This window comes from Apodemus sylvaticus, chromosome 15, assembly GCF_947179515.1.
Source record: "Apodemus sylvaticus chromosome 15, mApoSyl1.1, whole genome shotgun sequence".
Lineage (NCBI taxonomy): Eukaryota > Metazoa > Chordata > Mammalia > Rodentia > Muridae > Apodemus > Apodemus sylvaticus.
In genome coordinates this window covers 65,629,229-65,643,601 of record NC_067486.1, presented here as the reverse complement: position 1 = coordinate 65,643,601, position 14,373 = coordinate 65,629,229, and the positions used below count along the sequence as shown (strand labels likewise).

The 14,373-nt window shown below is 45.9% G+C and overlaps 1 protein-coding gene across 4 annotated transcripts in view; it reads left to right on the top strand.

Moving 5' to 3' along the window:
- Nucleotides 1-14,373, top strand: part of Mylk (myosin light chain kinase) — a 255,320-nt gene that overhangs the window by 125,483 nt on the left and 115,464 nt on the right. For all 4 annotated transcript variants that reach the window (XM_052159226.1, XM_052159227.1, XM_052159225.1 and 1 more), the window contains exons 5-8: nucleotides 9,266-9,314; nucleotides 10,148-10,298; nucleotides 11,569-11,734; nucleotides 13,968-13,986. In XM_052159226.1, the coding sequence (XP_052015186.1) occupies nucleotides 9,266-9,314; nucleotides 10,148-10,298; nucleotides 11,569-11,734; nucleotides 13,968-13,986 (385 nt within the window). The remainder of the gene's footprint in view (nucleotides 1-9,265; nucleotides 9,315-10,147; nucleotides 10,299-11,568; nucleotides 11,735-13,967; nucleotides 13,987-14,373) is intronic.

Here is a 14,373-nt window from a genome sequence, read left to right as displayed (position 1 = left end):
AAGCTTTTAACCTTTATGGGCCAAATGTAGGAGGCAGTGTTGTGCGGTGAGTGGAGTCAAATGCCTCTGTTGAGTTTTAGCTCTGCTGGTTTCTAAGTGCGGGCACATGGCCTTCCTGAGTTTCTTTTCCTTTAAGGCAGAGGGCATCACACAGAGTTGGGCAAGGATCAGTGCAGCCCCTGGCCGTCAGGAAGTGGTGCCCAGTGATTATCAGAGCTGCAGCTAACATCTTTAGAACTCCCACAGAGGGAAGTCTGTGAGAAAGAAAGCTTTCTTGCCCAACTTCCAGTTTGGCAATTAGAGCCAAGGAGCGTGAGAACAGGTGCCTAGGGATAGGGCCACACAGTTCCCTGAGCCTCACACAGGGGAAGCAGCCCTGTTCTAAGCACCTCTAGGGTAGTTAAGTTCAGGGCAGAGCAAAATCGTGAGGGAGCTTCCTCCCTAGGACAGGGGCCACAGGCTGTTCTCCAGGGCCACTGTCCAGTAGTGCATAACATCAGCTGTACATGTGACGTTGGGTTTGCTAGAGCCACATTTTTATAATTAGGTGTCTCCATTAGAATTTTATTGCTGTGAAGAGACACCATGACCAATGCTACTTTTATAAAGGAAAACATTTCATTGGGGCTGGCTTACAGGTTCACAGCTTTAGTCCCTTATCATCATAGCAGGAAGCAGGGCAGCATCCAGGCAGACTTGATGCTGGAGAAGCCAAGAGTTCTACATATATTGATCCGAAGGCAGCCAGGAGAGGACTCTTCCACACTGGGCGGAGCCTGAGCAGAGGAAGCCTCAAAGCCCACCTATGAAGTGACACACTTCCTCCAGCAAGGCCACGCCTCCTAATAGTGCCACTCCCCGTGGCCAGCCATTCAAACCATCACATTAGGTGAGATTAATTTTAATAAAATGTTTTATTTAGCTCAGTATATCACTTCAGTGTAAAATCATCATAAACATGGAAAGTATCCCCTCCATATAATGAAGAGGAATGTTGACCCGCATCTCAGAAGGCCTTTTGAATCTGAGAAACCAGAGAAACGTTTGATAGTAGCTTATATACTCATATATGCCAGAAAGGATATGGGCTCACAGTCGCTCTCAGCAGAGTTACAGGGTGGGGTAGTCAACTGTAAGCACCCAGGCCTCCCTGGGGAATCTTGTTAACACATCCCTGTTGATTGGACAGGCCTGGTACACAGCCTGAATTTCTGAAGTCCAGCCACCCGCAGATGTCACCCTGCTGCTGTTCCACAGGTCATAGTTGGAGGAATTCAACTCACATGGAGGAGATTGCGCCTAGAGTCAGGCATGGTGGTGTGCACATGGGAGACAAAGGCAGGAGGTTTATGTTCAAGGCTAGCCTGGGCTATATATCAAGATCCTATCTCAAAACCAAAAATCACCTGCAGGGCTTCTGGAAGCATCAGCTGGCCTGGAGAAGCCAGCCCCTCTGTCTTCTTCCAGCCCTCCATAATCTCCTCTTCCCCAGTCCCTGACCCCCTAGTGTCATGATTTCTATTCCTGCACAAACATGACCAAGAAGCAAGTTGGGGAGGAAAGGGTTTATTCCGCTTACACTTCCACATTGTTCATCACTAAAAGAAGTCACACACATGCTCTCCCATGCTTGTATATGAATGCAGTGCTCACAGAAGACAGAACAGTACCTGGATCAGATCTCCTGAGTCATGGCTGTTGAGCCACTTGGCGTGTGCACTAGGAAGCTCGGCAAGAGCAGTGTGTGTGCTCGTAGCCACTGAACCTCCTGCTCAGACCAGGGTTTCCTTTGTTCTCCCATCTCTTGAGTCCTCTACCTCTTTCTCCTTTCCGTAACCACTGACCTTCATGGACTTTGCTTTTCCAGTTGCTCATAATCCCTTCTGCTCTTTCATTCAGTATGTATTGTTGAAAACCCAGATTTTGCACTGTGCGTAAAGAGCAAGGGAACTCCCCCTGAGACACTGGCTTCCTTTATGATGTTGGTATATTTTGAATGGGAGCTTTATAGATTGGGTTAGAGGAAGGTAGGCCAGCAGTGACTAGTTCATGCTGAAGTTTAGGAAAGGCCAAGACTTCTGTAGTTATTCAATCCAGGAGGCTCATGTCTCAACGTTCCCATTCTGATGTTGGAGTCCCTGCGGGATGCTGTGGGCTGCCAGTCTTCAGTCCCTGGTTCAAATCCCCAAGAAGCCAGCAAGGAATGCTGCAGCCACAGAACAGTGGAAGCATCCTGTGTGGGTAGGGGAAGCCGGCAAAAGCAGCTTCCTTCTTCCATGTCCTTTATCTTGGCTAGATGCTGCCCAGAAATAGGGTGGGACTTCCTGTTTCAGATAATACAGTTAAGAATACCCCTCACAGGGATGCCCAGCTCTTCAGTTTTAGTTGATTCATGATGTAGTCAAGTTAACAACCAAGATCAGTTACCACAGTTTCCTTCCTTTTTCCCAAGTGTTTTATTAGTCTTTATTAGACCATCATCTTTCAAGATGCACTGCTAGTGAGTTGCTCATTGATGCAACGAATTGCTCTAGGTTTCTGCTTAAAATGTCTTTCCTGTCTTTGCTGGTGGATGGCTCCAAGCTGTCACCTTCACAGGAGGTAGCAATGTGACTAATACATCACACCCAAAGAGTAGTGCCTCAGACTAGAGAGGCATCATCTCTGATGGCTTCCTGGTAATTGGTGAGACTGGTGCTTTACAACTTAGGTTTGCAAGAGAATGCTCCCCCAGTACCCTCCCCCACCTGGCCCCCCACCTGCTTCATGTGATTTGGACTGTCATAGCAGGAGCTCTAGAGAGATAAACTAAGACTGAGTCTTGGACCCTGGAAGAGGACTCTAAAAGAGATGTTTCCTTTCTGCTAAGTATCAATGATTTCTCTATAGAACAGTTGTGGATGGTAATTAAGAAATCACTTGCTGGAGCTGGAGATGGCTCAGTGGCTAAGAGCTCTGGCTGTTCTTCCAGAAAGCCAGCACACATACGGAGGTTCACAATGATCTGCAACTCCAGTTCCAGGGGGATCTGAACTCTCTCTGGTCTCCTAGGGTTCTGCACACACAGGCATGCAGGCAAAACACCCATACACGTAAATAATAATTTAAATTTTTTGTTTAAAGAAGTCACTTGCAGGAACTTTAGCTGGTCCTCCTTTTTGAACAAAGCTCCAAGCAGCTACTACTCCTGAACTCCTTGCCCACCCATGGATGACTAGGAAATATGTTTTTCTTCAAACAGTGTGTATTCTATTTCAATCCCTTGAGGAAGAATTGGTCAGTGTGTCAATTTCCTAGAGCCTCATATAGAACCCTTGACATTTCTGGATACATTGATGACTTTGGCCTCCATGGAAGAATGTATCCACTAGTGAGCATCACAGTACAGAAGGTGTGTGTGTGTGTGTGTGTGTGTGTGTGTTTTCTAGAAAAGTGGACATTAGGGAAGAGACTTCACCAATGCAATGCAATGCAATGCAATACAATACAATACAATACACAATAGGGAAAAATTATATAAGGAAGAGTTCCATTTGTATCACACCAGGAACCCAGTGGCAGAGATGCTTTAATATTTATACTTAAGACATCCATGGGACCATGAAGACTTGAAACTGACAGGTGACAGTCCATATCTTCTTAGAAAGTAGAACATCTGAGCAACCTCAGCCATTCCCAAATATTCCCCATCCTGACACCAGATATTCCCAGGCCCTGTTACATCATCTCCTACACAGTTCTTTCCTTTCCATTCTCAGTGGCACTGTCTGTGTCCTGGTTGCTATCATGGCCACTCAGCTGTCACAAAAAATAATTTCCAGTGGTCTCCTTCTCTCTCTTGTCCTCACTCCAGAGCCCACTGCACTATTTAAAATACCTGGAAAAATGCTCACCAGATTTTCTCACCCTCTCCTTTGGAATCCTTCCATAACTCACTGTCAGCAAGGCCCTATCAGTGTGAGTTGGCTCCTGTTTATCTCCCTGACCCACAGACCTTCTAGTTCTCTCGATGCCTAGAGCTCTCTCATGGAGAACCCCAACCAGGCTGCATCTCTCCCCTTCGGTCCAGAGATCCTGATCCCCTTTTGACCTCAGCAGCCTTCCCTTCCCACTCTTGGGAGCTGGTTAAGTGCTCTCCCAAACTCTGAGGTAGAGTGCTTAAAAGAGAGCAGAAGGGGCCCTCTTGCTGCAAAAGCCCCACACAGAGCACCATCTAGTTTCACTCAGTCCACTCCCCTTCCTAAGTCTCAAGTGTGATCAGCCAGTAGATCAAACCCGAGCCATTTCACCAGCACCAAAGCCCCAGTTCCAAGTAGGAACACTACCACATCCCCCAGGGGAGAGGGTGTGACATTCATAAGGTCGCTTTTCTCTTCCCGGTAGTCAGGGAAGGTTGGGGGCATTTTGTGGGATGGTACCAGGTAAAGTATATGCTCCACGGCAAGGATTGGCCCCCTCTTCCTTACAGTCTTGCTAGAACAGTGCCTCATAAACATTTAAGCCAGTGGTTCTGTGGTCTTCAATAACATCCAGAACTTTGTAAGTTGTGAAAACTAGCTAAATAACTTAAGAAATGGCCAGGATAAAGAGAGGTCTTGAAATTACAGCTTAAAAATTATTGTAGAGTTTGTTTTGTGCACATTTTCTACTAAGTGAAATATGGCTATTGTACATGTAAGTATTATGTGTTTACATACATCCAATGTAGATTAGAGGGGACCTCAACTTGACGGAGCTGGAACCAAGAGTATTAAATTTAGGAGACATGTGCAATGTGCATGTCTCGTTGGGTTTTTTGTCTTCTTGCTTGTCTTTAAACATTGTCATGCTCTGATGAATGTGTGATCTGAAAGGTGGCATAGTGCTGTTAGTTTGGAGTTACAGCTGTAGTGTGTGCCCCCTCCATTGTTCATCACCTTTCTTTCTTCAACACCCTCATTGAGGGTGCACTGCAAGGCATGATGGGAATTTAAGGCATATAGTTTCCAAAATAACTTTATTACTCAAGTCTGTAGCAGGAATTATTTTGACATCACACTTGAGGATTTTTTTTCCTATTTGTGTGATCATCCCTTAACTTACCTTGCTGTGTCTGTCACCTTTTAAAGCTATTTATTTTTTTAAAAAAATTTAATGTACATGCTCTTTTATTCTAAAAAATTTTATTTTCATATCTACCTTACTTCCCCTTTTCCTGTACTGCTTTAAATATTTATTTATTTATGTATTTATTTATTTATTATATGAGTAAGAGCTGTCACTGTCTTAAGACACACCAGAAGAGGGCATCAGATCCCATTACAGATGGTTGTGAGTCACCATGTGGTTGCTGGGAATTGAACTCAGGACCTCTGCAAGAGCAGTCAGTGCCCTTAGCCATCTCTCCCACACCATGTACTACTTGATGGTATGAACTTTGCTCCTTCATTTTTAAACTCTAAGCGTGCTTGGCAAGTTCTGCAAGCATCGGATCACCTCATTATCCTTCAGCATGTTTCAGCAGCACAATTACATACTGCGAGACAGAGGATTGTGGTCTACTCTGTGTGTCACCTTGCTTTAATTAAGGCTTTACATGAATTTCTGAAACCATATATGTGGCCAATTTGCTGTGAGCTTAATCCAGGGTGGCCCCAGGCATGACTGAACACATCTTATGGAAATCAGATCTATTCTAACAGAGCAGGGAAGCGCTATTTTAAGTCTTCTATACGAAACACTGAAGATGGCTCGAGTAGGTTGACTATTTCTGGTTCACTTGGAACAGCGGGGTTTGCTCTTGCTGCCCTGGCATGCGTATGAGCTGCATCTGTTATGATGCTAGGAGTCCTGTTTGCATGATGGGCAGCCACGTTGCCACACACTTTGAGAACTTCTCTTCTCCCTGCCGACACAACTACATCACTCACTTTCAAACCAAAATGTTCTGTTTCTGATCAGTCTTCTTACATACTTTGAGGAAAAGCATCCAGGTTCTGACAGCCATTGTCAGAATCCATTGAACTGTCCTCTCCTGAGACCTGCTGGCATTGTCTTTATCTGTCCTTTAAACAGACAAGAGGAGTGATTAAATCTCTTCAGTGCCTTGTCCTCGCAAACTGGGCCTGTCCCCACCAGCTCTCTTCATTTTCCCCCCATTTCCCATATTCTACCTTAATCTCCTTCCCACTTATTTTTCCATCATTGCCTTATGATTCTGCCAGACTTTCATACTTTTGCAGAATTGACTTCACCTTATCTGACTATTTACAACTTGAATTCCCTCCCACCCCCACCCCCACCCCCACCAGACCCTGTTATCTTAGTCCACATTCCCTTTGTTCAGTTGTAAGCTCTCTGGTACTAACTCATATTGACGTGAGCGATGCTCAGCTCCACGTTCAGCCAACCACCTTTGTGCATTGCCCCTGAATCATGCTGGAAATCGCCGCTGCTATGACAGGAAGCACATGTAAGCGCCATTCTTTGCTCTTCTATGGGAAATGCCATTTTTTTTTTTTTTTTACTCGTTGTGTGTCTCAAGGAATTTCTGCCTTTGGATTAAGACATTTATCTCCTAAGGATTTTTTTTTTAACTCTCAATCTAATTTTCTTTATTGTGGTAAGAAGCGTGCGACATTACCCTTTTCACCATTTCAGCCAAGTGTGCCCTGGAGTGCTCCTGTGTCATCAGTGCACTCCGGGCTTGCACTGCTGCCACCACTACCTAGTTCTAGAATGTTATCATTACCACAGATAGAAACTCCATACCCACAGAGTTCTCCCCTCCTGCAGGCCCCACCAGTACCTACCACCTTCTTTTCTCTGTGGATTTGCCTGTTCAGAACGTTTCTTAGAGATGAAGCCACCCGATACGTACCCTTCATGATAGGCTTTCTCCATGTCGTGTGCTCTTCAGAGTCTGTCCCCACTGTAGCGTTTCCACACTTCATTCCTGTTTATGCTTGAACAATATTTCCTTACATGAATAGAGTACATTTTGTTTATCCATTTATACATACTTTTAAAATATCAAACATTAGGTCAGATAGGCAGTACGGCAGCATTGCCAAGTGCAGTAAATGGTATGTGGCCCACGTCAGCAGCCAGGCATGCGGATGCTGCCATTGTATGGCACATGTACAAGGAGCTCTAACATGCTGGTCAGATGCCAGAGTTCGCTTGCTTTCTCCCTTTTTTCAGAAGACAGGTGACTACATTGTGTTCCATTTAAAAAATCCACTTATTTATAACTTTTTTTTAAAAAATAGCTAATATTTCCATAAGTAAAATATAGCTAAATTATTGAGCATCCTACCACTCCACACACGACTACTATTCTTCCCAGCATCCATCTTAACTATACATGTCAATTGGATCCTTTCAAAACTTGTCTCTCCTTTGATGAGCTTAAAATGTCTTTTAACCTTGGCTAGAGGATGGGATGGATGGCAGACTGCTCGCTCTGTGGTCATATTGGACAAATGCATCAGCAGTGATCACTGGTCCATAACATCCCACGTTGAATGTGGCCTGAGTGTTTGGTGTGGATCCTGTCTTAGAGATGTTCTGTGAAAATCTCAAGATAGGTATGACTGGGGAAATGCTAACTGTGACATTAAGCCTCTACCTGTGGGTCCATTCCTGTCCTGTCATGGAAATGTGATAGCTGAGAGCGCTTAAGGAAGTCTACCATTCCCCAATAAATGCCCTGTATATTCCCCACAGCAGACACTCTCTCATATGAGCAAGACAACCGAGTCTTCCCTGTGGGCCTTGATAGGCTTTTATATGCATTCGCAGCTTGTGGAAGAAAGGGACCAACTTCCAGGGTGATGGCTAGCTCAGAAATGCCCATTCCTCCCCGTCTCCTAACTAAAAACCAAACCACTACTGTGTAGTTACATTACTGCATTGTTATTTTCTGGTCACATTTTGTATTCCCTCCCCATCTGCAGCAGCTGGATAAAGGGTTCCCCATGTGGTGTCTCTAAGTTTGCTATATCACTGTTCCCTGCCTGGTATGTCAGCAGCCACCCAGGCTCAGTGGCACTGGGCATATTAACTTTTCAGCTAGAACTGGTCTCCACAGGAAGAACAACAGTATGAACCAACCTGTACACCCAGAACTCCCAGGGACTAAACCGCCAACCTAAGAGTATACATGGAGGGACCCATGGCTCCAGCTGCATATGTAGCAGAGGATGGCCTTGTTGGGCATCAATGAGAGGAGAGGCCCTTGGTCCTGTGAAGGCTCCATGCCCCAGGGTAGGGGAATGCCAGGACAGGGAAGTAGAAGTGGGTGAGTTGGTGAACAGGGAGAGTGGTATGGGATAGGGGGTTTTCAGAGGGAAACTAGGAAAGGGGATAACATTTGAAATGTAAATAAAGAAAATATCCAATAAAGTTTAAAGGAAAAAACAAAAAGAACTGGTGGTACCTAGCACAGTAGCAGCTTGCCAAGGACTGGCAGTACTGCTGATCCAGGGAGGTGTGGCTCGGTGGTGGCTCAGTCCTGTTCTATTTCTGCTTGCTGGTATTCACCCAGCCTTCAGTGGAAAGACTGAGTATGGACTCTATTTCTTGTAAATAGCCATGGTAAGAGATGTGCACGGCATCTCCTTCCCTCACTTAAGCTGCGCCATGTTCTGGACCTCTACAGGTAACTCTAATAGAGTCCCAAGTACTACCTCACAACTCATCCAAGAGGTTGAGTATTCTAGAACTTGGGAGACCTGATGAATTCCCCCAATCATTTTAGCATCTATTATTTATACATGTGACTTCTCCGAATTTCATTTTTCTTACCTTCTGAAAAAAGATGGGAAAAGGAACAGGGAGACGGCTCAGCTGTTAGGAGTATTTGCTGTTTTTACAGAGAATCCAGGTTCAGTTCCCAGTACCTACATGGTGACTCACAACCATCTGTAACTCCAATTCTTGGAGATCCAATACCCTCTTATGGCTCATGTGTCATATGTCCACAGACACCAAGCAAGCACCTGATGAACATACAGGCAAGCACTTAGACACACAAAACAACAATAAATGTATTTAAAAAATGTAAAAAGATGGAAAATAGTGAATTACCTAATTCATTAAATTATTATAAGGAACTCAGATTCCAGTGTTTGTGACTCATTAGCCTGATGCTCACACTGAGACAGCATGTGCTCATCAAGGTTCACATATTGCTTCCCCTGTTGTGGAATCTGCATGATTCATTGCCAACATTGGTGGATGTAACCTGGCCCTGACTCTCTAGCCTTCTCTCTGTGTGTTACAGGGAATTTTATGAAGAAGTGTGGTCAGCCTGTTCTTTCTAAAGCCTCAGGGTAAGTTCTGGAATGCTCAAGCCAAAGTAAGGGTTGGGTTGTCTTTTCCTGATGACTTAGCAAGCACGGGTATAGGGCATAAGTCTTACACATCCTAGGTTGTAATAACTGAAGAATGAGGGCCTAGTAGAACATTGAGAACCATTCCCCCAGCATCTTCTGACCTAGCAGCCTCTGTGGCTAGCACCTTTGGCTCAGTTGCTAAATACTAAGGAAGTGGAGGAATGTGCCTATGGTCTTCAGAGGAGTCTTAACAATTAAGAAGATAATGGATAAAAAAAATTAAATGAATAGACTTTGAAGTGTTAACAATAGCTGCTGTCACAGAGGAGCTCCAGATCTTGGTGGCTCAGCCCAAACTTATTTCTTAACTTGTTCTTGAATGGGTGAGAACCTTCCACATTCTCTTCAAGGGGCCCACACTTTCTCTGTTTTGTAGCTCCATCTCCTGGAGCCTCTACACCTAGCTTGAATATTGGGCAAAAACAGAATGGAGAATCTTGCTGGAGGTTTCCATGAGTCAGCTCTGGAGGTTGCATACAGCATGTATGTTTTTGGTCTATTTTCCAAAATCCAGGCTTCAGGCCAGAGCTCTCTTTAGGTTTAAGAGAGATTGGGAGATGCATGCCCATGTGATGGAGGTGATACATTCTGGGGTCACTGATTTTTCCAGAGAGAGAAGATGTGTTAGAAGATGTGTTTGAGGATGGAGTTGGGAAAACAACCCTTAAATGGTTTCTGACCACAATTTAAGTGACCTAGGCTGGAGTGGAGGAATTGAATTGCTACCCAGTCTAAGTCTGGATGCCTTGTTGATTTCTTTCTCGGGACAGATTTCCAGGGGAGACTCGTCCGAGCATCTGGGGCGAGTGCCCACCAAAGTTTGCCACCAAGCTGGGCAAAGCTGTGGTCAAAGAAGGGCAGATGGGACGATTCTCCTGCAAGATCACTGGCCGGCCTCCACCACAGGTCACCTGGCTCAAGGTGAGGTTTTGTCCGTCCAGACTCTGACCCTTCCAAGAAAGCCCTAAGAGGTCAAACCCTGGGACTCTGTCTTTCCAGTTAGTTCCTTCTGGTTCAACCCTGGTCATTTCCCCAAGGCTCTGAGCATATGTGATAGTGACATGTCTAATCTAGTGTCCCTCTGCTGTCACTCAGACCATCCTCAACTCACAAAACAGTAGAAAGTTTTTGTTCAAAGACAGACAAGGCATCTCAAGAGAAGGAGTTGAATTGAATTTCCTGGCAACAGCTCTATGGTTCTTGAAGTACAGTGGTGCTAGACAAGTCATTTAATCTCTTGGAACCTAGTCTCCTCATCTTTGAGGTAGGAGTAATGCCTCAGCGTGTTAGGGGGACACTCTATGTGCAAGTGCTTCACAGACCATTCATAACTGGGCGAAACGGAGAGAGGCAGAAGAGATGGTGGCACCAGGCAGTGAGAAAGGTGGAGACAGAACAGGGCATTGAGGGATGTCAGGAAGGGTCAAGGCCAGAAAGAGAATAGGTTTATTCAGAGAAGATACTTTTGAGTAAAATGAGAGGTAAACTCCTTTTACCTCTTCTTGATTCTTCTAAACTCACTCTTGGGGAAAAAAAGGAGGGCAAGAGAAGCTGAAGGTAGAGATCCAGGAATCCTTGTATTCTATTCCTTCAGAGAAGCATGGGTCCTCTGAGGCAGGTTCCCCATGTCGGTGTCAAGCCTGTGCAGGAGCCTCATGGCTGAATGTTCAAGAGGTGACTGTCTCAGTCTTCTTTCTGTTACTGTGGGAAACACCACAACCAAAAGCAACTTGAAGAGGGAAGGGTTTATTTTACTTACACCTCCACATCGTATTCTATCCCTGGGCAACCCGGAGATAGGATCTGAAGCACAGTCATGGAGGGGTGCTGCCTACTGGCTTACTCTTTATAGCTTGCGTAGTTTGATTTTTCATACACACAAGGACCACCTGCCCAGGGACAGCAATGACCCACTGTGGGCTGGGCCCTTCCACATCAATCACCAATCAAGAAAATGTTTCCCCGGCTTATCCTTAACCCAGTCTGATGGGACTTGAAGTTATTCTCTCTTCTCAGATGACTCTAGCGTGTATCAAGTTAACAAACAGAGACATCACTGTGATGAACATCTGGAGATCAGGGAACAGGCGCTGTGTACCGTGGCGTCCATTCCGTAGGACAGGGGGAGGCAGGACGACTGGGACAAAGAGAGCAGACATCCTTAACCAAGCTCTCCTGCTGCCACTTGTAGGGAAATGTCCCGCTGCAGCCAAGTGGCCGCGTGTCTATGTCCGAGAAGAACGGCATGCAGATCCTGGAAATCCATGGGGTCACTCGGGATGACATGGGCGTGTACACCTGCACGGCGGCGAATGGGTCAGGGAAAGCCTCCATGTCCGCAGAGCTTTCCATCCCAGGTATGTGGGCCGGTGCACGGGGACCGCTTCCTGGCGTCAGGGCCCTTGGAGAGGAAGCTGTTCCTAACACCGCTGTGTGTATGCGTGTGGGACACTAGCATAAGCATGCATCCTCAAGGACAAAGTTTTCGACTAGAAGAGAAAGGGATGGGCCAGCCTCACAGACCAGGCCCAGAGGAAGATGCTATGAGCTGTCGGTTCCCTGCATCTGTGTCCCTAACTAGGCCCCGCCCCCTCGGTGTCTTCAGCCCTTTCTCCTAGCTCAGGTAGCGTTTTCATCTCAGACTATGGCAAGAGTGGATGCTGCTGGCGCTCTGCCACCTTCCCTGCCCGACACTTGTCCTTTCTGTCCGTCAAATCAGATGTGTATAAAGTGAGGACACGACTGCTCTAAGGTATAGCTGAAGAGAAGGTTTTGATTGTGGATGTGAGGGAGCGTACACCCACATGGCTAGCACACTGAAGCTGGCTCCATGGGGAGAGCCAGAGGTTTAGGGTAGGGGTGGCATGCAAAGTACTGGGAGGAGCGACAGGTACTGAGGCAGCCTGGAGGCCAGCATGTGCTACAGTATGCACCTCAGGTAGCCATTTGTCCCGGGCTTCTTTTTGACCCTACAAAATGCTCACTCAACTTAGCTCTTTCTACCCAGGATCCTCCTCACCAGACTGGACGTGTGAGCAGTCGCTGCTCTTCCTTGCTTTTGTCCTCAGCCCCTGTCTGTTCTTCCTCGGCAATCTCTTTGAGGGCCCGCTTAAGGTTCTCTAGCCTTCCCCACCCAGGTCCAGCCTGGGGAAGACTGAGCATGCGCATGGGGAGGAGTCTGCAAGCCCCGTGCTTGCTCACGGATTGGTCACTGAAATGCCTTGGGCAGCAGGACGGTGGTAGCGCACGCCTTTAGCCCCAGCACTTGGCAGGCAGAGGCAGGCAGAGGCAGGCAGATTTCTGAGTTCAAGGCCAGCCTGGTCTACAGAGTGAGTAGGCCAGCCAGGGCTACACAGAGAAACCCTGTCTCAAAAAACCAAATTAAAAAAATTTGCCTTGGGCTTAAGGATCGGAAAGGGAAGTGATGTCATTGCCTTCCTCCTCCTGTCTTCCTTACTTCTGCCTATGATTCCCACTTTTGCATCATCTCATTCCTTTCCTCAGAAACTGCATTCTTGATATCTCTCTCTCTCTCTCTCTCTCTCTCACTCACTCACTCTCACTCTCTCTCCTTCCCTCCCTCCCTCTATCCATGTATCTGTTTATCATGTATCACCAGTCATCTATCTATCTATCATCTCTTTATCATCTGTCTGTCTATCTACCTATCTACCATCTCTTTATTTTGGTTTAAGTGTTTCCACCGTCCCCAGAAAGAAACTTGTGTGTGTAAACATATTTACCTGAGACAAGTTTCATGGAGCCACCCTGAGACATTCCCTGTACCTTGCCCACTGGTATTTTCTGCTCCACCAGATGTAATTAAAACAAGAAACCCCAGTCCTGACCAAAGAATGTGGCTTGGCCACTGCCTGTGGGTTGGGAACTGTCAGGCCTCTGCAGCAAGGTTTAGCTACCCTTTCTTTATTTTCCACAGCCTTGCTTGCATTTAAAAACCATTCCCTCTTAATGCCCATAATGACAAAAGGATACATGGCTAGGATTTGTTTGAAAGTATTCAAAAACAAAACAAACAGAATAAGAGAAAAAAAGAGACAGACAGGGCTGATAAAAATGTCCATTCCTCGCCGTGCTGGTAGCTTTCAAAGGCTTGGAATATCTGCTTTTCTACTAGGAGATATTTTGGGATTTTCCACAATACAATTAAAAAGCAGTAGACATGGTAAATAAACAATATATTGTAATTTTCCTGGGCGTGTAAAATGTCACTTCCTTTGTATGTTTCTAAAGCACTTATCTGTCTAAAATGTACATTCTGAGGTGTGTGTGGTTCAGAAGGCTAAAGGTACCAAAGTGTTGTTGGCATTTTCATTGGAGGGTTTGTCCCTTGATTTGTCACTCAGTTGATAATGTATCCTTCTGTTTGGTGAAGAGAAATGAAGTCCACGTCCTCAGGCCCCAGCCATGTTAAAAAGCCCAACCAGGGAAGCAACTCTAGTGTGAGAAAGATTTCTCAGCCTAACCAAAGCCCCAAGCAGGGAAGCTCTGTACTAAAGAAATTGACGTCACCTTATTGTTGTCTCTGTGTAGCATATAAAATAATCCGCTGTCTTTCTGTCCCTCTTCCAGGTATGGACAATGCCACAAGGTATGCCTTCCTTCATAATTGTTGTTTTCCAACTTAAAATACTCTGCACAGGACAACAGCAACAAAATGCCCTGAACTTTGAAGTCGCTGTGTAGGATATGAGGGTTGACTTGGGGGGATCGCTTTACTTGGGGTGCTTTGCTTTGTTCTCCTGTGGTAATATGCTGTCTGGTTTCATTATGAAAATTCCTGGGACGCTCAGTGCTGTGTCTTCCTCAGTATCCTCTCAGTGCCTTCCAAAGCAGACCACACTAAAGGCGATTTAATCCCACCCCAGGCCAGAATCCACTATCCTCTGGCCTACAGTTCCCTTGCTTTCTTTCAGGATGTGAAACGTGGAGTAGATATCAGGACACAGGGTAGAGCTGACTGCCTACTGTCAACTGC